Source organism: Rousettus aegyptiacus, unplaced genomic scaffold (genome assembly GCF_014176215.1).
Source record: "Rousettus aegyptiacus isolate mRouAeg1 unplaced genomic scaffold, mRouAeg1.p scaffold_m13_p_17, whole genome shotgun sequence".
In the NCBI taxonomy this organism is placed as follows: domain Eukaryota; kingdom Metazoa; phylum Chordata; class Mammalia; order Chiroptera; family Pteropodidae; genus Rousettus; species Rousettus aegyptiacus.
In genome coordinates, this window is record NW_023416292.1 from 15,213,881 (window position 1) to 15,239,060 (window position 25,180).

General features: G+C 58.7%; 2 protein-coding genes across 10 annotated transcripts in view; both read right to left on the minus strand.

Moving 5' to 3' along the window:
* LHX4 (LIM homeobox 4) overlaps positions 1 to 5,804 on the minus strand; it is a 58,138-nt gene extending 52,334 nt beyond the window's left edge. For 8 of the 9 annotated variants that reach the window (XR_004955148.1, XR_004955143.1, XR_004955147.1 and 5 more), the window contains exons 1-3: positions 5,507 to 5,804; positions 5,232 to 5,420; positions 1,008 to 1,098 (exon numbers count right to left, since the gene is read on the minus strand). Coding sequence is in view for 2 of the 9 variants with exons in the window: in XM_036234552.1 (XP_036090445.1) it covers positions 1,008 to 1,098; positions 5,232 to 5,378 (238 nt within the window). In the remaining 7 variants the exon portion in view is untranslated. Of the gene's footprint in view, positions 1 to 1,007; positions 1,099 to 5,231 lie in introns of all 9 variants that reach the window. The other variant, XM_036234553.1, reaches the window with a different exon arrangement.
* Positions 5,805 to 11,488: 5,684 nt separating this feature from the next.
* QSOX1 (quiescin sulfhydryl oxidase 1) overlaps positions 11,489 to 25,180 on the minus strand; it is a 34,296-nt gene continuing 20,604 nt past the window's right edge. The window contains exons 8-12 of the mRNA XM_016141138.2: positions 23,140 to 23,269; positions 19,703 to 19,825; positions 18,877 to 19,024; positions 15,247 to 15,426; positions 11,489 to 13,364 (exon numbers count right to left, since the gene is read on the minus strand). Coding sequence (XP_015996624.2) covers positions 12,580 to 13,364; positions 15,247 to 15,426; positions 18,877 to 19,024; positions 19,703 to 19,825; positions 23,140 to 23,269 — 1,366 coding nt within the window. The 3' untranslated portion in view covers positions 11,489 to 12,579. The remainder of the gene's footprint in view (positions 13,365 to 15,246; positions 15,427 to 18,876; positions 19,025 to 19,702; positions 19,826 to 23,139; positions 23,270 to 25,180) is intronic.

A 25,180-nucleotide genomic window follows, 5' to 3' on the forward strand; every position in this document is an offset into this window, starting at 1 on the left:
CGCCCAGCAGTCCCTTCTCCTGCTAGCACCCAGCACAGTTTCTGGCACCAAGTGAGGGACTCATGAGTGTTTGCTGGGGTGAATTAGGGGGGAGGATGTAGCCCCACGAGAAATGGCCCACACAGTAATGAAGGGACCTCAGCTGCACCAGAGAGCCCGCAGAGTCAGAGCAGGTGGCCGTGCCTGAAGAATGACCGCCTCCCCATTGCAGTTGACCCTGACCTGCTACCCATCCATTCTCCGTCCTCGGCCCCGCCCCCTGCTCTTTTTAAGGCTTTGATGGCGAAGAAAAAGGAATTCTAGTGCCCTCTGCGCAGGGCTGGCCGGATGAACAGCACGGCCACAGGCCCTGAGTCCAGGGACCACTCTGTGCCCCTCGGCCTTCCTGCCCTCCCTGAAAGCCACCTCGACTAACTTTAAGGGTGCCATCCCTTTCCGCTGCCCGCTTCCCTAGGGTTCTCTTTGTGGTGCTTACCCCCTCTCCGCTGAGGGTGGTCGTGGTGGGCGGAGGAAGTCTGTGACCTCGGGTACAGGCCAGGCGAGGACCTGCACTGACCTCCCTGAGCCGCTGTCACAGCCCGAGGGGGGGTCTCAGAGGACAAGATGGAAGGCAGCTCAGGAGCTCCCCCACTTCCACCCTGAAAGGAGCAGGGAAGAAGAGAGAACAACTAAGAGCCCCAGTTCCCACCCCTGATATCCCCAATGACCAGAGGCAGATTTCAGGGTACCTCGGTCTGGGATCTGGGAATACGGGCTTCTGGAGGGAAATCCAGCCCCTGGAGAGGCTCTGATGGGCCAGGACGGTCCCTCGCTCCCAGCGTGCTCGGGAGCTGGGCTCTGCCCCACGCCAGAGGGCTCCGAGCTGATTCTGCCCCCTCCGCCCAGCGTGTGTCCACCTGGGCCCATACCCTCCCACACTGACATCTCCCATACCCTCCTCCTGACTGTTTGCACGCTGAGCCTCTGATGAGCAGGACAAAGAGGATTCTAGAAGCACGTGAACTTACCAGAGGTCAGGGGAAGAACGCCTTCATGGTCCAGATTTGGTGGCTGGGAATCGCCGAGTCCAGGCAGCTCCGGAGGAAAGTCAGAGGGTGTCTGGAAGGGGAGCCGGGCACCCCATTTAGGGCAGGAGCTGGGGAAGGGGCGTAGCTAGGGGGGCGGGAGCTGTTCCAAGGGAAGAGGACCGGACAGAGCCCAGCGGAGGCCGCTCTCCTCTTGTCTCTGAGAGAAGGTTCTCTGCTCCACTTTGGAAGCTGGGGAAATGAGGGTCTGCCTGGGGGAGGGTAGCAGAGGGGCTGGAGACCGCCTCAGAGAAAATTAAATTGCACTTGAGGGCAAATTCTATTAGGGAATAGAGCCTGTCTCTCAACAGCCTGCGTCCATTTAGGTGATTAGCTCAGCCCAGCACCTCCACCCCAGAGCCTGGCACGCTCTGTCCCTCTGCTGGGGGAGTCAGACTTGTGGCCTCTGGGGGCCCAGCTGCCCCTGTTCCCCTCTCTTGCCCTCCAGCTCACCTTGGAAAGACCCTTATCTGACCACTGACAGTCCCCGGGCTCTTTGAAAGTGACCAAGAGGGCATGAGCGCCCCACTGTTCACAGAGACGGATTCACCTTGCTTAAGTCTGGGCCAGGGACGAGGGAGGTCGGAGGTCAGATACGGCAGAGACCCATGGGCACCTGGGTAGTCGGTTGGCTGGAAAACAGGAAGGATCTGGAGAGGTGGAGAAGGGAGAGGAAAGAAGCTGACATGGCGAGCGAAGGGACAAAAATAAAAGAGAGGAGATGGACAGGAGGCAGGGTTTGAATTAGCAGAATCTGGAAGCAGGGAGGAGGCGCAAAAAAAATACACGATCCTGGCATGTGAGCGACGTCGAATGTGATGATACATTAATGTAATGTAACATCTGTACAACGGGCAGAATAGTGATAACATGCGCCTTATGGGTCTATTGTGCTCCGGAAATGAACACACTTCAGAGTTTCGCAAACGTTGGGGGCCATTATGAGCTCCGGGTTGTATATTTATTATACGTTCACGCTGTATCCGGGCTTTGGCAGAAGGGTCGAGACCTGAGGCCTTTGAAGGCCCACTTACCGACCCCCTACATCCTGGCACCAGTGGCACCCACGGGCCCTGATTCTCTCCGCCGGAACTTCCTCTGAACACCGCTGGGCACCTGCCCCATGAGGAGATGGTCCCCCCTCTCCCTTATGTTGACCGGCGGAAGAGTTTGCCTGATCTCCCTCAGTTTCTGGTGATTTCCTTAACAAAACTTTATTAGGCACCTGAAACGTATCCCGAAGACAGCAGAGCACAGTTGCCAGGACAGGGAGAAGCATAAGCACATGCAACACATCGTGGTGCACAAAGCGCAACGTGAATGGTTCCAGGGTAATTGACCCTCCTCTCCCCGGCTCTTCTCGGGCTCACCAAGGGCCCTGGGGACGCAGAATATCAGGCCCTAGTGCGCCCGCCCTTTGAAGCAAGGGCTGAGCGGTGCGTTTGTATGGCTGGTGTGGTGGCCCTCGCTCACACAGCAAGGGGTTGGTGTTCGGTGCACAGCCAGAGAGGGAGGAGCCGGCGGAGGGAAACTCAAAGTGCGTGGTGTACTGGACGGGGATGCTCCCAGTTTCGAGGCTGCGTGCAAATTAGCCGCACTGTTTGTTGTGGCTGAAGGAGGAAGCCCAGGCCCCCTCTGCCACGCTCCCCCACGAGGCTGCTCCTGCCAGGTGGCGGGCTCCAGCGAGCCTCTGTCCCACCCCCGGCCCCTGCCCAGTGGTCAGCGTGCAGGTTTAGCACCGAAGGTGCTTCGTGAGTGAGTGCTGGGAGCTGGCTGGTGTTGCAGACGGCCCGGCATCCCCCTGGTGGAGGCTGCGCACACGTCTCCCAGGGTCCAGGCCTCCTGGCCTCAGCCGTACCAACCCGCGTTGGCAAGGCCCCGCCCCCCGGGAACACTCTGCCCCACCTGCCCCCTTGCTAACAAGGGCCAGGGCCCTCCTCAGGGTTCCAGCTGTCTTCACGACAGGACCCTCCCTGGTAACACGTGGTCCTTCTCTTGACCGGACTTGAGTTCCGCCTTTTCGGTCCAGCCAACACGTCGTGGGGACCTCTGGGGCAGCTCTGAGATGGTTCTAGAACAATCAAGGCTGGTCGAGTCTCCTTAGCGTCACTCTCTCCAGAGGCATCTTATTTACAGGAGGCTTTGGCACCAGAGACCTTGGACAAGCGGCTTAACCACGGGAAAATGCAGAGCAGCACCTGCCTCTCGGGTCACGCGTGAAATCAGTGCGCTCGGCGCCCGGCCCCCGAGAGACGCTCCGTATTTCTAGTGAGCGTTGGTGTGATGTCCTTGTCCCTTTCTTTGTTCCTCTCTGCTGACAGTAAAGTGGCTGGCCTGTTCACCATTATGTTTCCAGCCCCAAGGACAGAGCCCAGCGCATGACGGTGTCTTAGTAAACATTCGTCGCATGAACGGATGAAGCAGTGAGGGCGTTTAGGGGGACCCCGTGCAGTGCGGCAGCACCTCCTCCCCGGGCAGCGGAGCCGCTGCTCCTGCAGCGGCCGTCGGTGGCCCTGTCAGGCCCTGTTAGGCTGTCGGGCCTGTTATTGGTGTGGTCGCTGGCTGGATACTCGCGGTTATGGCTGTCAGGGCCCCGCTTCCCTCTCGCCCCTAATGGTCCCTGGCTTTTTATGTACTTCCTGCTCTCCCGCAGCACTCTGCGGACTTTATTACACAGGCCACGTGGTCCCTGTGATGAGAGCTGAAGAGGCAGGGGAAAGCATGGGATCATGACCCAGACCCCAGGCACAGGAAGAGCCACGCCGGCCTCCTGCCTCAGCCGCTGTGGCCGCAGTGAGACGGGATCCCTGCCTGTGAGCTACCCCAGGCCTGGGGTGAGGCTTCCGCCTCCCACACCTCTGATCTCACAGGCCCCAGAGCCTTAGACTGGAAGCTTCTGAGAGGACACCTGTCCCCGCCCCAGTTCCTCCAGATGTCCGTCTGTGCGCCCCCACACGGCAGGCGCCCAGCCTCCGTGTGACCACAGCGGCTCCTCGAGAAGGGTCTACCAATGTGCAAATCTTATGGTGCTTCTGAGAACCTAAAATACTTTCTGGAATCTCTCCTCTCCCTGGGATGCTGAGTGCACCCGGGGCAGAGAGAGCCGAGTCGGCTGGGACAGAGGAGTCCATTCCTAGCAAAGGTAGACTGTGTTTTCCTTACGGTGAGCATGGAGGCCATGCGTTCATTCAGCGGCCACTGAGCGGGCAGCCAGCGTGACAAACGGAGCAATGCGGGGATGGACAGGACGCAGCCTTCCCAGAGTGCACGGCCTGGTGCGGGAGGCGGAGCGGTCAGCACGCATCTTCTGCAATGTGACGGGAGCGTCGAGACAGGGAAAGAATGGCGCTTACAATGGCCTACGGAGGGGAGGAAGAGCCTGAGCGCATGGGGGGTGGGGCCTGAGGAGGGTCAGGGAAGGCTTCTCGGAGGAGGTGACATTTGAACCCAGGCAGGAGTGTGGTGGGGAAGGATTTGGGGTGGGGAGAAGAGCACGCACGAAGTGAGAAAGCCTGAGACCTGGGGGACCCACGAGTCCTGCTTACAAGTTACTGGCGGAGGAGAACCTGCACCTCAGGCCCGGGGCCCTCACACCGGGGATATTGTGCAGAACACTACCTGAGGTTGTGCCCTCTCCCGCTGAGACACCCCAACCCCAGCCCCTACTGCCTGCAGGATGGAGGCCAGACTTCCAGGCAGTTCCTTCAGGCCCCACCCCGCCCGCTCACTCTTCGTGCTTTGGCTCGCCTCTCTCCTCCCCCCACACACACTGATTTCCTGGTGAACCCCTGCTCTTCTTGCAAGACCCTCAGCTTTCCCTCCTGAAGAGGAGGCGGTGGCTACTCAGGGCCCCACGACGCCTCAGCCATTCTGTGGGGCATCTACTACCAGGATGACTTGTAATGGACCTCCTCACGGGCGGGTCTCCCCTCCTAGACACCACGCCCCTGAGGACAGGGCACTGCATAAATGTTAGCAGTGGATGTTGCTGGCCCTCAGGGGAAGTCCACCCAGAGCTTTTCTCCGGAAGGGGACCAAGTGTCAGGGGACCGGCGCTTCCACAGGAGACTGCTCCACAGCCTGTGACCGTGTGATCGTGTCCTGCTCCAGCACATACCCGCCACCCCCAAAACATGCACGCGACACGGGTTCAGTCTTTTCACTCACAGACGCAGGGCAGCGGTGACGGGAAGTGTTGCTCGGGCCACGGGCTAGACAGAGGAAGGCATTCTCCCGGGAAGAAACAGGACTTGCCCACTCTCTCCCGGAGCTGACAGCTTCCTTTCGGCTGGTAATCCACCATGAAGGCCGCATTTCACACTCGTCGCTCCGAAACAGGCCCGCAGGGAATTGCTCCTGGAGGGTGCAAATTGGAACACGTCAAGGTAATTTGTCCATTTTACCACACACACTTCAGGGCTGGTGCACGTGACCTGACTGACCCGTGGCCGGCTGTGAACGAAACTGGTCTCCGAGATCACGTTCTGGGCCCCTCCCGCTGGGCTGGGGGAGGGCTCGGGCAGCTGACCCGCTGACCGGCACACCTGCCTGCTGGCCTGGCATGGTCATTTGCCTGCGGTGCCTTCCAAGTTATTGGCCTCGGAGCCCTGACCCTCCCTGATTGGGGCGAGTCTCCTCCTGGGTCTGCTCAGCAGGACGGCAGCTGGGTCCGCACTCGATGACGATGGGGGCAGTTTTAGCCATTGCAGGTATCTGCTCCCCCCGTAACGAGCCAGTGTCCCCATCCATTTATCACGCCACCTTTATCAGATCGCCATACGTTCCATTTCCGTATAGTCGTGGGTCTTCCTTTGAACTTTTCATTAGGATCCATTAGTCCATTTATTTGTTCCTAGGGCAAAATCACACTTAAAAGTCTCTCAGAAGGCAAGCCCCCATGCTGCTCTTCCCCTCCCCCCCAAGTGACTTCGCAATCTATGGGAGGGTCTTTGAAGTTACAGCACTAAGTGAAAAAACCCTGGTGCCGAATGGTGTTTAGAGTATGTATTTTTCCTTGTATTTGCATGGAACGGGAAACTAGTGGGACTATCGGCCTCCGGGGAGGGGACCTGAGTGGCTGCGGGACAGAGCAGGGAGGAAGACCTCTCACTCTGTCCTTTTGAATCTTTTGAATACTTAAGCCTGTGTTGCCTGTTGAAAACAGTAACTAAAATTTCAAATTGTTTAGAAGAACAAAGTCTGCAGAAGGACTTTGAGATGAATAAAGGACTTTGAAAGCACAGTGGTTTTGACTTTGAGGAACGGCCCTTCCATGGAGTGATACCCTGTTCCCTCAGGATGCCAGGCCACCTCCAATGTGCAGTAGCCAGTGCCTCATGCCGGGGCTCATGCCAGTCCCAGAGGCCAGTAGTGTTGGCTGCCCGGATGTCCTTTGCTGCTTGGGTCTCTAAAGCCCAACATCCTAATCCCTCGCCCATGGCAATTAGTAGAGAAGGCTGATGGTATTAATAACATAGAGTGAATTCCTGCTATGTGCTGGGTGCTGATGGCCATACCTTTCACCCTGTTACCTCCTTTACAGATGGAAAAACTCAGGCTCCGAGAAGCACCTGCCAAGGTTACATGGAGCAACGGTGAGATTTGAATGCAGGTCTGCTTGACCCTAAAATATCCTTTTTCCACAACGATAGCTTCTTCCTAATTTGTTATTCATTCTTCCTGACACCTTTAAGGATTTTTGATGTTTACAGCGCTCACTGTATGCAGCACTGAAAGGGGCATTAAAAAAAGGAATGGCATTCTTGGAGAGATGCTGATCCTAGAATGTACCCCCCATTTATTCAAAAAATATCTACTGACAGCCTGAGGTGTGCCAGGCCCCATGGTAAGTCCTGGCGCTGCAGTGGGAGAGGGGAACGCTGTCCCTGTCCTCGTGAAGCTGAGGAGCTGGGGAGAAGACAAGAGCCAGGTGACCGCACTGCTGTGTGCTCAAGTTGCACATTCATGAGAAATAAATCAACTGTCGTTTCAAACGCTGCAGTAAATAACAAACATTTCATTTCCCCTCACGCTAGCTAGTGCTTTTTTGTTTGTTTGTTAATTTCGTTTTTTTTTTTTGCCAGTAAGACAGATAAAAGTGGCATCTTTCATTTCATACTTTGGCCCATTATTTTCAACAGAGCTTTAGTAATTTTCTTATCTACGAGAGAAATTTAAAATCCTTTAATCTTTTTTTCATTTTCCTTGTTATTTTTTTTTTCTTTTCAAAAGAAATGTTTATTGCAAAAATTCAAACACACACTTACGTATTTAAATCAGAGCCAGAACGAGGGTGAGGTCACAGAGAGGCACCTGAGCACCGAATTAAATGAGGCGCTCACTTCAGGTGCCAACCTGCCCTGGTGGGACTGAGGTTAAACATCTCCTTGAACTTGGCACTCTACGTACCCAGCTCCCTTGCCTGGCGCTGGGTCCGGCCCCGATTCAAGTCCACCCCAACCTCACTTTGTATATATAACCACTGCTCATAGTTTGGTGTCTATTCTTCCAGACTTTTTCTAGACAAACATTAATATGTACGTACAGCTGACCCTTGAACAGCGTGAGTTGCAACTATGTGGGTCCACTTACCTGTGGGCTTTTATTTCAATAAATACTGTAAATGTGTTTTCTCTTCCATATGATTTTCTTAATGCCATTTTCTTTTCTCTAGTTTAGTGTGAAAATAAGTATGTAATACATATGACATAAAATATGTGTTAATCGACTTATTTATGTTATCACCGAGGTTTCCAGTCAACAGGAGGCTATTAGTAGTTAGTTCTTGGGGAGTTGAAAGTTATACACAGGTTTTTAATTGTGTGAGGGTTTGGCATCCCTAAATCCAAGTGTTGTTCAAGGGTCAACTGTATAACAATGTTATAAATTATTTTGTTTATATACATTAATAAGCACATTGAATAATGTACCCTTAAAAATTTACATTAAATTACATGTTAAAACTATATTATTAAATATATAGAGTAATAAATAGTAATATTTATGTTTATAGAAATGTATCCCTGGACATCTTATATCAATACTTGCAAATCGATCTTATTTTAAGATTATATATTTTATAATAATCATATCCCTTTGTCATATTTAGGGCATATATTTTTCCAGTTTTTTAATGCGTAGTTTGATTTTATTTTTAACTTGATGTTGTCAAGTAGATGAAACTCTGTTATATTTAAATTGTTCTTAGGCTTAGCAGTTATATTTTCCTATGCCTTATTTTTTATATCACTGGGATTTGCTCTGGTATATGGTGTGAAAGTGGGATCCTAGCTGAATTTTCCATAAATAATCAATACTCTCAACATCATTTGCTAAACCATCCCCACCTCTTCAAAGCAGAATTCTGACCCTATCTAGATTCAAGCTAGGCAAGGTTATGGTCTCTCCAGCCACAAGCGACAATGTGTGGTGACAGAGGCTCCCAGGAAGACGCTGGTGAGAGGCAAGTCACGCCGTCACTGTGGAGGAGAAGGAGGCTGAAGGGGAGCACGGAGGCCCACTTCGCTCCGGAGGAGCCCGCAGCCCAGGGAGGGGCCTTGGCTCTCTCGGTACAGACAGCGAGCCTTGCTTAAGAAGTACCTGGAAGCTCACCACTGAACAGATGCTCCTTGAGTCATCCCGCAAGGCCAGTGCCCCCATGGACGGTCCCCCTCAGCTTCATCTTCTTGTGTTGAATGTGTCAAGGCCAGGCCAGGCCAGACACCCGCGAAAAGCCAGGGCCGGTACTGCTGTGGGGTACAGGTGCAGGAGGGGGCAAGCCAGGCATAAAGGGACCAGGGTAAAAATCAAATTGTTCTACTCAGAGTTTGGTTTAGTCCTTAAAACTGGGTGTGTGTTTGGGGTCGGGCGGCAGAATCCCATCAGCTTGCCCAGGCAGCAGGGTTTGTCCTCTTGAGGGGAAGGGGCATGGGGGAAGCTCAGGAAGGGGTGTGTGGGCTTTCCCTGGGACCTGGAGGCTCCGAGAGGTGATCGTGGGGAGAATTAGGTCATGCTTGGGGCACAGGAGGCCTGTGGGGTGCTCTTCCCTCGGAGCGGAGGCTGAGCGAGGCTTCCCTTACATAGTGAGTCCATTGGGACAGAAATTACACAGGTTGTGATTTCCTTCAGTCAGAGTCCTTTCTGGAAGGACCTGAAGGGACGCCCCCTCACTAAGCTGACAATAAGGCAGCTGGAATAACAATAAAAGAGGTGAGGTCACCTGAGTCACCTTGGAGCCCTGTCTGAGGCTTTCCTCTTACAGAGAGGAAACTGAGAGCCAACAGGTGAGAAGTTCACCCACGTGTTACAGCCACCTGGTTAGTGGGTGGCCAGGGGAATGAACCAGGTCTCATCCTCCTCCTTCGATTGCTAGGGACTCTCCTCCAGTGCCAAGGCTCTGCGGGTCGCCAGAAGCCCGCTCCTCGCCCCACACCCAGAGGATGGGGCGGACCTGGGCTCCGCCCCCCTTGCCAAGGCCGCTGGGGAGCAGCCAGGCCAAAGGTCTCTCTGGCCTGTGGTCCCTTGACCGCTGCCTGTGTGACCCCGCAACGCTCCCACGCAGGGCTGGTTGTCCCGTGGGTCTCAGAGAGGCTGCCCAGTCCCCACCTGCTGTCCTTGAGAACCCTTACCGCGATCTCCGTTTTGTCTCATTTTTTTCTCTAGAGCAGAAGCTCCATAACAACAGGGACCCTGTCTCTCTTCTCGATTTATCCCAAGCTTCTAGACCAGTGCCGTGTTCAAAAAAAATCATCCTTTAAAGTAGTTTTTAATGTTTTTTTTTTTCTTTTGCTTAGAATTTCTTGTATTCTCTATTTTTCTTTGCTGGACTGGGCAAGTGCTTTTTCCTCTGCCTGAGGCCCCTTCCCTCCTTATTTATGAACGTTGTTACCATTGGGGACTTTCCCCAGCTCAGCGCCCTCCTCTAGGAAAGCATCCTTCCCCTGCTCAGGAGGTACCACCCCCGGGCAGAGGCGAGATTTTCTGTGGGGCCCCAGAACAAGGAGTCTTTGCTGTGCGGGGCTCCCCTGAGGCCCCTCACCTGTGTGGCAGCTCTCCCCAGGGGCAGAGAACCTAGAGCGGAGGTGGCAGGCAATGTTCACGTCACAGAAGCCCCTGCTCCCTGCCTGGCAGACCGGGTGGGGGAGGGGACCAGCTGGTGGGCGAAGCAGGTTTATCGATGATGATGCCGCTGAGCGCCCTGGGGAAATCAAGGTGAAAGGCAGCAGTCCTGCTGAGGAGGAGGCCCGGCCCTTGTTTATCAATCAGCGGGGCTGGGACAGGGCGAAAAGATGCCGAGGCTGCAGGGAGGAAGGAGACGGAAGGAGACTCCCCGTGCGCTCAGCCCCGACCCGGCTGGGTGGGTCTCAAGCGAGGCCCTGCCTCCTGCCGCTGCGGGCAGATGCTGTGGAGCTGGGGCTGCCCCCAGCGCGTCCAGCCCGGCCCTCATTCTCAATACCCGAGCTCCGTAAGGACGGTCACTGGAGCGCTGAGGGCTGGCGGATAGAAACCCTCTGCATTTGGCATTGTGTCAGGCACCAGGTTGTGGGGAGCAGGGGTCCTTGAGTGGTCTTGGCCCAGCGGGAGCCTTTCGCCCTCCTGCGGGCCAGGGTGCCACTGCCAACAGTGTGCTGGCCTGTCTGCCCCTTGGCCTCCCAGCCAGTGGCCGGCAGAGCAGGGGAAGATGAGCAGATAGGGACTCTCAGACAAGAGGCCTGCAGAGGCTCCAGGCTGGGACCCACCACAGGAACCAGGCAGCTAAAGAGGTAACATAGGGCTGACATAAGCAGGGGAGGGCGAGTTGACCCCTGCCTGTCCCCCCACCCCCGCCCCAGCTGCCCTAGCAGGGGGGGAGTATGTTTGGCACCCTACCTGCTCCATGCAGAGCCAGGCCATCTGAGCAGAGTGATGTCCAAGAGAAAACCCCAAATCGGATTGAGGCTCCTGCTCCCCCTTAATGAGGTTCATTATCAGCTGCTCTGATCCTTGTAAAACCCAGCAGGCCGGATTAGGGGCAGGCCCTCTAATCTGGCTGACTCCTCCCTGCTGAGCAGCCAGGCAGGAGAGGCCCCTGCTCACAAACAAGCCCTCTCCTTCCAAGGGAGCTGGAGAAGGATGCCTGGCGGAGGAGGAGGGCCGGGCAGGTGCCAGGTGCGGAGCAGGAGGCGGGGCAGAGGCCTGCACCGGTGCACGTGGAGACCGACTGACGTGGAGACTGACTGACCGGGCCTGGGTCCAGAGCGCTCTGTGCGAAGTCGGGGAGCGCCCCATCCGAGAGACGGGGGCTGTGACCAGGGTGCCTGTCCCCTGCCGGCCAGGAGCTATGAGAGCCAGGAGAACTCACATCTGCCTGGATCCCAGGTGAGGCAGAATTTTGCACATTCTGTCCAGACCTGAATACTAGGTCTCCAAGTGGAAGGACACACGGGTACTTGCCTAAACAAAAATAATTTATTCCACAGCCCTCCCAAGCAGTGACGGTGAAAATCAAGCATGTGCACAGTGTCCCCCACCCTCTGACCCTTTCACCCCTAGGTAACAGGAGATGGACCTTCGAGAGAGAGATGACGTTCCCCTCCCTACAGCACCCTCTACCTTCAAAGACCAGCATCTACTTTGGAGGCTAAAATCAAAAGACAAAGACCCAGCTCCAGGAGGGGTGAACCCGAAAAGGAAGAGCCGCAGAACATTTGAAGCAACCATTATTTTTCCCCGAGGCTTCACTCTGCATCTCACAGGTAAGCCCAGAGCAAGGCACTAGAGATCCCAGCATCCCTCCTAAATCCCACACTAGCCCCTCATCCGGTCCTGCTAAGCCAGACACTCACCCCCAGCCCAGTGACCATCACCTACCCAGCCGGGCACGACCACATCAACTCCAGCCTGTGAGCTTCCTGCAGCAGAGGTCTGGGAAGGCACTGGCCAGAGGCTGTCCTCCCATCAACCTCCACTGGGAGGCCAACATGACTTCTAGAAGCTTCCGGAAGACCCGACCTTCAGCAGGAAGTCTGAGGGGCTGGAGGGTGGGCGGGCCATGGAGGCCCAGAGGCAGCCCTTCCTTCTGGTGAGAAGGCCTCTTCCTATGCAGAGGGAGCAGGGTGGACGGAGCCCTGGAATGCAGTGAGGAGCCCCTCTCCTGCCCGCAGCCCAGGGACCCTCCTTAGAAGCCTTGGACACGATGGCTCACTGGCCCCAATTTATGGCCGAGACTAAGCAGGAGACATTGAAGCTTCAGCAAAAATGAGGCAGGACTTCAAATAAGCTGCAAAAGAGGAATTTGGCGCTGAGAGGGCAGGGGCTGAGCCAGCGCCCTCACTGCCCAAGGCTGCCCTGCCCCTGCCTCAGAGGAGCCTGCGCCCTGAGCCTGTCTCCGCGTCTGTGGGGCCCTCATTCCCAGAAGGCCTAACTGGTCTTCCTGGACTTCCCTGGGCAAGGAGGAAGGGGGAAGAACGGGGTGGGGGGCTCGAGGAGCCCCTTGAGTAGCAGCTCCCACTCCTGCTGCCCTCCCAAGTCGGACGGTTCAGGCTGCGGGGTGGCTGGCGTGGCCCTTCAGGGTCCGCATCCTGGCCCGGATGCAGGTGTACACAGCCAGCAGGCCCATGAAGGACAGGGAGTAGAGCATCACACAGAGGCTGATGTCCAGGTGGGAGAAGTCCCCTTCCAGCACCTGCAGCCACTGGCCTCGGCTTCGCACGGCCCCGGCCTCTGGCTCCCTCTCAGGGACACTGGCCAGCTGCTTGGAGCTGCGGCCTACTCGTCTCAGCTCGGAAAGGCCTCCGGGGAGGTCCTTCTCAGCCGAGAAGTCAGCCAGCAGTAAGGCTCCGGTGTCTCGCTTGGCCAAAGGTCGCTGCCCTTCTGGCTGCTCCAGCTTATCCCTCTGAGGCTCCACTAAGTGCTCGGAAGGTCCCTGATCCGACCCAGCTCCGGTCACACCGAGGCCAGCCTGTATCTCCTGAGGGCCACTTGCCCCGAGTCTCTCCACTGGAACATCGAGGGTGAAAGTCCCAGGGGGCTCTGTCCCTCGGCCCACCATGATCTCAGCATTCTCGGGGACCACAGTAGAATTTCCAGTCGCCAGCTCCATCTGTGGGGAGACTGCCATCCTTTGTGCGACCCTCCGAGGGCCGGGCTCGGCTAAGGGAAAGTCCAGGACGACGTTGTTCTGAGAGAAGTGGGTCTTGAAGAACTTGAGGGTGTTTCCCAGGTCCCACACAGGCGTCCCCCGGAGTTCATTGTGGCAGGAAGAACAGAGTTCACGGGGAGGCCACTGCACCTTGGGGAACTGGGGGTCCTCGCTGGGGGCACCTGGGGAGAGAAGCACACGGAGCGGCTGTGACCCCCAGAAGCCCGGACCTCATTCTCCTTCCATCCGGAGCGCCAGCGCCCTTGTCTGCAGACGGTGCGCGCCCTGCCCTGCGACAGGACGAGGGGAGACACAGCAGGAGCCCGCTCAGGCCTCGGCCCAGCCGGAGCCCCGCAACGGTGCCTCTCTGGCTGAGGGGCAGTCCTACCCGACGCCCACGCCGGCACCCCGATTTTGCAGGGGTGAACAGCTCCCTTTCAGAGCCGTCCCCCACTAACCCTCGTCTGCCTTTGTCAACCTCGCTGCCGGTGTGTACCCTGGACCAGACCCGGGGAAGGGCGAGCAGACTCGGAAGGATCTGTCTCGCAGTCTTTGGTCCGTCCGCCTGCTAATATTTATCTTCTGAAAGTTTCCAAGTCTTACACGGCAGAGGTATATTCCTTTCATAACTAAAGGAAAATGATGCCTTTTGAAACAAAGAGTTCGTGGCTCTTCGCAATTCCACAGGCAGCTCCTCTGCAGGCCTCTGGGGCAGGTCGCGGTCAGCGGAGTTTCCTCCCCGGGCGGGCGCCAGGGCTGGGTGTGGGGAGGCCTGGGGGCTGGGCGGGGAAGAGGACACTGAGAAGAGGCGGGACGCTGCCCCCCGGCAGAGCGGCACCGTGGGCTGAGCCCAGGGTCGCAGGCGAATGTGGATCAGTCCATCTGTCTTGCCAGAGGCACCTCCCCTAGTGGGTTTAATAGGAAAAGACGCTGCTGGCCGGAACGAAGCAGAGGCAAGTGGAGCGGAAGCCAGAACGGTCATTTTGGGGAGGGGGCGACAAGTAGATTCCAAGGGTCCGGTGAGAAGAGAGTGAGCGGGCCTCGCAAAGCGAGCACTGGGTCTGTACTCGGCCATGACCGTGATGGCTTTGGTTTGAAAGGGCCCCACAGCGGGGGGCGGGCACTGCCGTCCTTTAGGACCCTCAGAGAGAGGCCGTGGCTCCTGGCCCAGCGGCAGCAGCTGGGCCCACAGGGAAGCTGGGAGCCTGCCGAGGTCACAGGCTGAAGGGTCATTTAGAGCATTTGGTGGCAGGGGCGGGGCGGGGAGGGAGTGGCGGGAGGAGGGACAGGCGTGTGTCTTCTTTTCAAAGTCCACCAAGAGGCCCCAGGAGACCCGGACCAAGTGCAGCCGCCTGCATCACCACCTGCTCCGTTCGGCTCCCTTAAACTCGCCTGCCGGGGCCTCGTCTCCCACCTCGCGCTCCTGGGGGGTCTCCTCTGTCCCCACGGACACGCCCGGGCTCCCGTCCACAGATGGCTCCCTCCCCGCCCGCCGGCTCTAGCCGCCCCTGCTTTTGCCCGTTGGCCCCATCAGACTCCGGTGCCCGGGGGGACAGAGACACTGTCGAGGAAGGACACCCAGAAGAGAAGCCTCCCGCCTCCTGTGGGATCCGTCCCTGGTGCTCCTCGAAGGACCTGGTCTTTCTTTTCTGGCTATTTTATCGTTAGACCCCTACCCGGGGGGTGGAAAAGCCCAGCTCTCTCCTCCCTATTGGTTCGAGTAAGAGGCCAATAGCCAGGAGGCCGAACGAGGGAGGCAGGAAAGACCCCCGCGGGCCAGGAGGAGGGGCCCCGGTGCAGGGGAGAGCGCGCGAGGGCCGAGGCCTTAGCGCGTCCAGGCCTCGGTTTCTTCTTCGGGGAGACGGGTCTAATGGCACTGGCGGACGTCGGCGGGGCTGGAAGAGCATGTGGCAGTGCTCTGTGCACCGTGCAGCGCTGTGACCCACGGGGTGCTACCTGGGGGACAACCGGTGTCCCGCCTCCCGCCTCCGGTCCGAGACGCCAAAGCTCCCGCCCCATCCTCCCCCTGGAGCCGGCTCCAGCCTTGGGGGCGGCCCTTCTTACCTGCGAGGCGCGCGTTGACCTTGTTGTGGCTGGACCAGAGCCACAGAACAGCGCTGTCCGGGCTGCCCACCCGGTGCATGGAGGCGGCGGCCATCTGCTCGAAGTGGCCAGCGCAGTCTCGGCAGCCGAAGAAGAAGCGGACGTAGCCCCGGATGGCCTGGAGGACTTCCTGGGCCTTGGCTACGGGGGAGAGGAGAGGCCGTTCATGGGGGCCCCCGCGGTCACCTCTGCACAGGGACTCCGTACCCCAGCCCAGCCGATGAGAGGCCCGGGTCTCCCCGTCCTTCTCTCCACCTTCCAGGGGTCACTTGACAGTTGACTCCATCTCCTCCCAAACTCCTAAACCCCAGTTTCCCTTCCCTGCCACTCATCCAGGCTCCTGTCACTTACTGACACTCAGGATAAAGTCCAAACTTGCTGGCAGGGCGCTCGGGCTCCCTGAACCGCGGCTGAGGAGGAAGGCGGGGGCAGCGTGCCCCCCACCCGGCCCCCACGGCCCTCTGGCCTCGCACCCACTTTAGGCTTCCCGATGGGGCTTGCCCCGCCGCGTCTCCTCCCGCAGGCCTGATCAGGAGTCCATCCTGCTCTGCCCTGCACACCCCCTCATCTGTTTTCACCACCCCCAAATCCCCTCCCACTGCCCCGCCAACCCCCCGCCACTCTGCCGGACACAGGCTCCTCACAGGCTCCTCCCTGACGGTATGCTCCGCGCGGCATTGCTCGGGGCTGGAGGCCGGAGGAGGACCTAGTGCTGTTGCCGCCCTCGCCGTCTTTCCTGCTGCAAACCCCGGCCCCTTACGAGCCAGTCTCCTCACCTCACCCCTCCACCCGCCAGGACACCAGCACCCTGCGCTCTGCCCCAGACCGGCCTGCGTCTTGCCTCGCACCTCCTCGGCCCCCCTCAACTGCAGCCCCTGCATCCAGCCCTGTGGCCCGCCCGTCCCTGCCTCCTCCGCCTGCCCCGTGCTCTGGACCTCACCCCTTCTCGCTTCCTCCCATTAATATTTTCTCTTATTACATCATCAATTTCTCCCTCGACATGGGATGGTTCCACCTGGTAAAAACAACTACGATCGTGAAATCCCTTCTCTGACCCCAGTTACACCCCGGTGACTTTCCCAGTATCTCCAGTTTCTTCTCTCTTCAGCTCAATCCAACCAGGCCTTGCTCGCCACTAACCCACACACGCAGCTCCTGCCAGACGGGTGCCCGCTCGGCTGACCACGGCCCCCTTCTCGGAACGCTACGTGGGGGGCGCTCCTGAAATCACCATGGCTGCTCCCTTGTGGGCCCTGCTCCCTTCACAGAGGTCCAGATGCTGCAGAGCCCAGAGCTCAGGCCTCAGCTCTTCTCTGGCCACACACTAATGGGCCCATCCAGTCTCCAGGTGTTACGTGCCATGCATGTGCTAATGACCTCGAGATGAGTGTCTCTGCCCCGGACCTCCCCCCACAGCTCCAGACCCCATAGTCTGCCTCTCCCGTCAGAGGTCGGTCTAACGGGTGCACACCATTAAGCCCACCTTCCTGTGCACTCTTCATCTAACCCACCACCGAGTCCCGTCAGCCCTGCCTTCAAACACCCCACGTCTCCCGCGTGCGCACCTCCAGCTCTGGCCTGGGCCCCACGGGCCCTGCGTGGCTGCCCTGCTCCCCACCCCCAGGCTCGACCCTGCCGCACACACGCCAGGCCTGCTCTCCGCACTTGCTAGTCCTTCACCTGTGTGATGGGCTGAACTGTGTCCTGTGAAATCCGTGTGTCAAAGTCCTAACCCCCAGGACCTCAGAATGTGACTGTATTTAGACACAGTCTTTAGAGAGGTGACTCAGTTAAAACGAGGTCATCAGGGCACGTCCTAATCCAATCTGACTGGTGTCCCTGGGAGAGGAGGGAATCTGGACACAGTGAAGACCGTGTGAAGGAGGAGATGGTCATCTACAAGCCAAGGAGAGGCCTCAGCAGACGCCGACCCCGACGACACCCTCATCCTGGGCTTACGGCCCTTATGGCCCCCAGAACTTCGAGAAAACACATTTTTCGTTAAGCTGCCTGGAGCACAGCACTGGCCAGGGCGGCCCTGGGAAACCGGTTCGGCCCGGAAGGCCCTGTCCCCAGATGTGCCGCAGCTGCTTCCCCTCTCCGCTCAGGTCCTGGGAGAAGCTGCCCCTGGCCTCTCCCCTGAGCACGGCCCCTCCCCAGGGTCTTGCACCCACTTCACTGGCTTCCTCACCCCATTCGTCACCATAACTGAACCCACCTACTTGTGTGTTTACTGTCCCCTCGAGGCAGGGACTTTTCATCTCCTATGGCTGTACCCCACCCCTAGCGCAGGGCCTGGCATTTGGGAGACGCCTCACAGACGCGGACACAGGGACCCTCTGCCTCTGCGGGCCTGCCCTCTGTGGGGGTGGGGCGCCCTGCCTTCCCAGCTCAACCCCTGTCCTGCCAATGACCCTCAGCTGTAAGTAATAATAATAATAATGATAATAATGATGATAATGATAATAATAAATGGAGCTACTTGAAAATGGAGTCGGAGTCCAGAGGAACTGTCTTGTACATCTTATGCCTCACAACTATGGAATAACAAAATAGGGCAAAATAACCTTTGGACTGGGCCTAAAGCAGCAGAACTGTTTGCAAAGATGACAGAAAAGCAAAGATTATGACTCCTGGGCGGATGGCTACCAGAATGAAAATCAGCATCACTCTGCGAGCTTGTCTACACCACCGAAAACGCCCTCCTTCTTCTGATGTAACTGCTTCGCATAAACACCCTCTGCCTTTGTCTCCTAATCCGAACATTGTTTGGGGTTCTGCCTCAATTGGCGCTTTCCAAATAGCTGTCCTCTTTTCTTTTTTTAAAAAATCTCAAATAAATGCGCTCCACCTCCCACCTCGGCCTTTTATTTTTAGGTCCACGTGACTCCCCTCCTCGAGCCCTTCCCGACAGACAACGTGGAGCACACCCTTGGCGCCCACCCCCAGCCCCTCTCGCCCGGCGCAGTGAAGGGCAGCTCTGCCCACCTGTCGCACCGTCTGCCAAGTGCGGGGACTGCGTCTTCTCCACCTTCGCAGCCCCCAGGCTGAGCCAGGGCCCGACAAAACCCTGGTCCCTCAAGTAAACGTGGGTGGAACCGGATGCCCAGCCTTTTGGGCATTCAGCGGAGGCGGAGGCAGTAAGTGCCCTGAGGCAGCTGCATGGTCTTGGGAGGGGGCAGGGCAGGAGGCGCAAGGTGGTTCCCCGGCTTCCCCGAGAAAATGATTTCTCAGCAGGAAACGGTAAGACTGTTCAAAGTACGTGTATTAGCCATGTAAACTGTGAAACAGACACAGTTCTGTTCGTCATAGGAGTATAAAAAAAATGGAACCACCTGTTTTTCATGAAGACCGTGGCTCTGAAAAAGCCAAGGAAAAGACTCGTGCCCCCCAGTTTGTGGGGCGCCACCTTGGGGTGGGGTGCAGGACTGGGTGGCGTCTCCAGATCCTCCCTCTCAGGAGAATGCTGGTCGTGCGTGACCAGCTTCTACCACAGAGTTCCCTGGAGAGGACCTGCAGCAGGGAGCCGGCAGGGGCAAGGCGGGGCGGGCTGAGTGAGGCCCCAGCCAGGCTGTGCAGCTCCAGACTCACCTTCCTCCTGTGAGTGGTCGACATTTTTCCGAGCTGCCTGCACGGTCAGGAAGTGGAACAGGACCCACAGGGAGCAGGGAAAGCCCCGAAAATGTGGCTCACTCCCCTGGCAGCCGACCCAGTGCACCTTCTTGGCAATCACAGAGCCCTAAGGGACACAGATGAGCGTGAGTGCATTCGGGGGAAGAAGAAGAACGGGAGGCTGGCAGGAAGCTCGGAGGTGTGCACTCGGCCCTCGGACAAATGAGGTCCCCTCCCAGGCGATCGCCTTCCTCGGGCCACCCCTGCCTAAGAGCACCGGATCCGTCCTCATTCCAGCCTCAGCTTCCGCATCTGTAAAATGAGGGGCTGTCATGGGAGGCGCCTGGATTGACACTCGCTTCTGTGTGGCTTCGGGCCCACAGTGCGCACCTCTGCGGACAGCGGCGAGGGCCAGAGTTGGGAAAGGTGCCCGGGGCGGAGCGGGCCGCAGAGGCCACGCTGAGCGGCACCGCATGCTCGGAGGCGACAGAGGGTGGTAAAGACTGTCACAGCCGGGGTGTCATGGTGGGTTTTAAACTCCAGCCCAACCACTCGCTGGCTTAGGTGAGTTGCTTGACCTCGGTTTTTTCACCTGCTCAATGAGGATCATATCTACCGTCCGCTAACGTGGGAGGAATGAAACGAGATGTGTATGGGGCGAGTTCGGGAACAGCAATTTATTAATTATTCACGGGAGGACCCAATCTTAAGGCAAACTGGTGAAGGAGGTCAGAGGTCAGGGTTACCCCCCCCACACACTCCCCCGGCCTCCCGAGGGAGGTCTCCGGTCGCTCCCCGGACTCACCTCCTTCCTGTTTTCCAGAGCGGTTTGAAAGAGGCCGTAGGGGAGCTTCTTCCTCTGCTGCCTCCTGAGCCAGTCGTTCATGGAGTGCAGGAAGTTCTGGACTGAGGGCTGGCCGGGGAAGTACTAAGGGGAGGAACAAGTTCAGGTGGAAAAGTGAGACACGAATCCCCCAGAGAGCCGCAGTCCCGGGCAGGGGCGGGTAGGGGGCTGAGGCAGGCAAGCATTCTGCCAAGACACAAATGTGGGCTCCCCACCACCCCAGGTCTGGGGCAGCTGGCGAGGCGAGGGGCAGGGGTAGGGAGAGAGGACGGGTGCTACGTGGGGCCGGGTCCCGGAGGCCTCTGTCTAGGCCATGGGCTCCTGTGCTGGCCCCTGACCACAGGTTGCCGTGGGGACGAAGACTGAGCACCTGGCTACTTCCCAGCGCGGCTGGGAACCCTGGGCCCTGCGGACCTCAGGTGAGCTTCTGACAGCAGCTAACTGACCGGCTGGGCTAGGCTGGCACACGGCCCTTCATTGGTATTCCACGGGCTGCCAGGGGCACAAGGCAGCCCAGGGGCTTATCGCCAAGATCCCAATCTTGATAGTGACTCCCGGCAGTCTCTGAGGAACACAGAAAGCTACTCTGACACTAAGTCAGCTCCGATCTGATTAGCATCAGCACTTTAAAACCCCAGGGACTCCAGGGAGGGGGATGGATAGAGAAGGAGCGTGTGTGTGTGCACGCGCGTGTGTGCGCACAAAGTGGGGGCTGAGGCAGGCGAGAGAGTGGGGCAGCCGCGGAGCGGGTCGAGAGGATGATGCTGAGGACCTTGCAGAGGAACGAGGGCAAAGACAACTGCCCGGGAAGGGCTCCGGAGACGGAACGACCCCTGAACAGAAATTCCCGCCAGCGCCCCAGCCCTCTGCGAGCGCCGCGGTCCACTCTCATCAAGCCTCCTGGTCCCCCGGAGCGAGAAGGGGCGGGAAAGAGGCCGGGCTGTGGCGTGCTCCCTCCTGGCCGGCCCACGCAGGCCGCCGGGCCCTCAGCGCAGATTTACAGCTTCAAGGCGGCATTTGTCACTGCCGTCACCCGGACTCGGAACCTCGGCCTCCTCAGGCCAGGGCGTCAGAGGAAGGGCACGTGAAGGGGCTCTGGGCTGCAGGGCGTCAGCCTCTCTGCTCAGCAGGAAAGGCTGGTGACCACGCGCCACCCAGTGGCCAGTCCCGCAGCCACTCGCCTGGCGGAGCGAGACAGCAGCGTGCGCCCCAGCTCAGGCAGTGGGGTGCAGGCAGGGGCGCGGGGGCACCCTCGGGACCTGCGCCGTGCCTCCCGACTGGGCACGCCCGGGGCTGACTGTTCCCCAGGGCCGAGAGGCCGAGTGAGCACGCCACCCTTCAGGCCCCATGCACATAGTGGGTCAGAGCATGGGTGAGATGAGACCTGGGAACGAGTCTCAGCTCAGCCACCCACTGGCTGGAGGGCCTGGGACAAGGCAAGGTGCTCACCCCCCTGGGCCGTCATTTTTCCTCCGCGTGACCAGATACTGCTTACACCCACCCCCACGGAGTTTGTTAGGAGAAATAACAAACAAGCCAATACACAGAGAGCGCTGTGCAGAGTCTGGCACCCTGTCAGAGCTCGAGAAACAGCAGCTGCTACTACCACTGCTCAGGAAGAAGCGGCCCAAGCAAGGGCAGGGCCAAGATACCCTGCAGCCTCCAGGGGCCGTGAGGCACGGCTGGAGCAGGCCCTGCAAGCTCGTGCCCGCGGCCCTCTGCTCCTAGTCCTCAGTACGCCTGGCTTCCCTCTGTCCCAAGGCCAGCCCTGTCCTCCCTGAGGGCCCCGGCTCCTGGCATAAAGGGCTCCTTCACCCCAAACTCACTTCCAGCACCTGAAGGCAGTGCTGCTGAAGCCCCTGCCAGACTCGGGCATTGCCTGGGTCTCATTCCTCCCCTCACCCTGACTGCAAACAGTCCCCCTGGGGCCCAGACGAAACGCAGCTTTGAGTCCAGCTGAGAGATGCGAGTGGCTCACGGGAAACAGCTTCCCCAGGAAAATTCCTTCGCATGGACTGGGCTGGGCGGCGGGGTGTCCCGTCTCCTGAGGGATGCCTGGAACGCCCTCTGGGCGTCAGGTATGTGTCGGGCAGGGGGGCAGCACACAGAACCGTCACGGACCTTCCCCCTGGTTCTCTGGGCCAGCTGCCCCAGGTCTCTGAGACTGGGAGACCAAGCAGCTCACGGGGCCTGAGGAAAGGCCTCTATGATCAGGATGGGCTGAAGGACAGCGGCTCGGTCCGGCGGGACCTCTGGGAGGCGCGAGGGCTGTCGCCTTAGATGGTAACAGCATTCCGGACACCTTACAGGGAGCTCTAGTGTAGTCACGTTTGCATTCACACGCTCGCGCGCGCACACACACACACATGACCAAGCCAAGTAGCCTAGGCTGGCGAGGGCAGGCGGGGGGACCAGGCTAGCAGGCAGCCTCTGCGGGAGAGCTGCAGGTCACCCTCAGAGGCAGTCCCTGCTGCCTGCAGACCCAGCTGCCCCCAGAAGCTCAGGCCTGGCACCCAGGGCTGTGGGTGACTGAGTCAGCAGTGAGGCTCTGAAGGGGACCGGGGCCTGGACCTGACTCAGCAGTCCTCGGCGGCCAGAGCCCCGGGGTGTAAGTAGGGCAGCGCTGGCAGAAGATCTGGAACCAGAGGGAAGGACGCAGGCAGGCAGCGGGAGGCAGGCGCAGGAGGAGGCGGCCCACATCTCCCCTTCGGAGATGAGGAAGGAGCGTGGCCGAGAAAGGGGCACAGGCTCTGATGCCTCGGCGCAAACCTCCCTCGCACCACCTCCTACCTGGGAGGCTAGGAGGCCTGAGGCGAGTCCCTTGAGCATCCTGAGCCTCCTAAATGGGGCTAGTACCCGCCTCCTTGCAGCCAGGTTGGGAGGATTAAATGCCTGACACACATCAGGTCCTCAGTATGCAGCAGCTACACTTCACGGAGTAGCCACATGGGCAGGAAACCACAGCTGAATAAGGAAGACCCGCCTGGGCGTCAGGCACGGGGGTCAGACTCTGCTCGGTGCTGGGAGGGAAGACGGGGGACTCAGAAAAGGCTTCTTCCCTTCACGGTGGCGTCCATGGGCATGAGAGGCCACCATCCAGGCTCACTCCAAGGTGGAGGACCCCGGCAGGCAGGGCCAGTCACTGAATCAGCTGGGGACATCCCCAGGGCAGCGGCCCCAGGCACGCCGTGTCTGGACCCTGGCCATGTGGCACTGGGGAGGGGCACGGCTGAGGGTTCGGGGCAGCAGCCCATGGTGGACTGGGACAGCTGTGCGGCCAGATGTCCGGCCAGGCCAGGAGCTCCCGAGGGAGGGGCCGGGCTGACCCCTCCCGGCTGGGACGCCCACTGACCCTCTGGAGCGGCACGGACAGATGAGGGGGGCCGGGGACGGCTCACCTGGGCTAGCACCGCCATAAACCGTTTCAGGGCCGCCAGGCGCTGCCCCTCCAGGACAGAAAACTTGCCCACTTCGACCCGCAGGATGTAGTGCAGTGCAGATTCCAGGTCGGCCATGTAGATCTTGGAGCTGGGGACCCAGACGGAGGCAGAGAAAGGGGCGTTAAGCACGGGCGGCCCGGGGAGGCGCGGCCAGGGCTCAGTGGGGAGAAGAGGACACTCACTGCTGACTGTCCCGGAGCCCCGCAAGCTGCCAGGAGCCAGCTGTGCGGCCTCGGTGTATTATTTAACTTCCCCGAGCCTCAGCTCCTCATCTGCTAGGACGGGGATGATAATAAAATGCTCACAGGTAGGTGACTGAGAGGATTAAACACAAGCACAAATGTAGGCCCCTCAGCAGCTCCTGGCAGAGAGCAGGGTTCCCCGCTCTGCAGGCCCAGGGCCAGCCTGTGACTCACTCAACGTGCTTTAATCAGGACACTGGGGGAAGGCTGAGCTTCATTCTCTGTTCTGAACAAAGACCCCCAGGGACAGACAAACAGACCAATAGGTGTATCCACGTGACATGGCTCTGGGAACCTGGGCCCTTTCTGAAAGACCGAGGGTTTGGCTGCCTACCCCGCTGGGCATGGCGGGGCCGGGCAAGAGGGTAAGTGGTGAGTGATTTATTCGGGGGCTGATGTCCTCACAGCTACCAGACCTCAGGTGTCGAGCGAGGCTCCGCCTCACATCTCCTGGGCTGACCCAGCTCCCGCGGAAGGGCTGCAGGCCCCACGCTGGCTGCTCTACCCCGTGCCTGAACGCTCACCTGGGGTCTAGACTCAGGGCTCTCGAGGGCTGGCTGCTTCTCTAGCCGCCTCCTGAGACCAGGGTTCTGGCCTCCGCTCCACAGGGAGCTGGGCCACCTCAGGCTACCTCTCGAGGCCTCAGGGACATTCCTCTGTAAAGAGAAGTGATGACTCCTGCCCCGCCACCCTCCTAAGGTTGTAGGGGGCCAATGAGGTCAGCTAAAGAGGTGGGCACTGTGACCGCCTGGCCAAGTCCTCTCTCTGCTCCACTGCGGTATGCCTGGGCCTCAGTTTACCTCTCCATTCTGGTGTTCTCCATGAAGGAGTGGCCTCAGGACCAAGAGAGACAATGCACGGAAGGCACCCAGCACACGGTCTGGCACAGCGTCAGCTATTATAATAGTCCGTGTGATTTGAATAATCAAAATGACCATTTTAGTTTCCCTTCCCATTTTAGTTTCCCTGGGATCTATGAAAAATCTCTCCAGGAGCACTTAAAGTTCCCCACGTTGGGATGCAAATTCCTTCTGAAGACCAGACGACCTTTCCCCCAATTTTCTCGGAGCAGCCCCTGGTGGAGGCAGCCTTCTCCATGCAGCTCCGAGCTCCCTGGTCAGCGATTTCCACTTGGTATGAGGCAGGGTGTGGCCTTGTCTCCCCGCCCCAAAAAGCAGGAATTCTACCACAAGAGCCTCGGAGCCTCAGAGAGAAGAGTAGCTTTCTCATGTTTACAAAAGTGTATATAAAGGTACAGGCTCCCTCAAAGAGGAGTGAGCTCCCCGACAGCAGAGGCATCCAAGTGAGGCCAGGTACCTTCCTAGAGGGGATGCTATGAAGGGACTGTAAGCCCCGTGTGGGCAGGGACTCCACCCGCCCTGTACAGTGTGCCTAGAACACAGCAGGCACTCGAAACCATTTGCTGAAGAAATCATCGCTTGCGTGGGACGCTGGTTTGGAGGCCACAGATTCTTCTTGTTTTTGAAGAGTTAAGCCTAAGGAATGTGGGCCTTGGGAAGTATTCCTCCATCATGAAGGACAAAGTGAATGCTTTTCGCAGCCCCGCCCCCATCAGCAGACACTGGGGAGGCCGCCAGCAGACTGCCACGCATCCAGGACTCTCCCGGACCCCCCAGAGGCCAAGGCCAGCCCTCAGCGCGTCTGGGCTCCGGGTGGCACGCGCTCAGCCCCTCAGCCGGCCAAGGCGCGGAGTGCGGTCTGAAGGGGGTGTCTGCGAGCAGAGCAGAGCGGAGGCC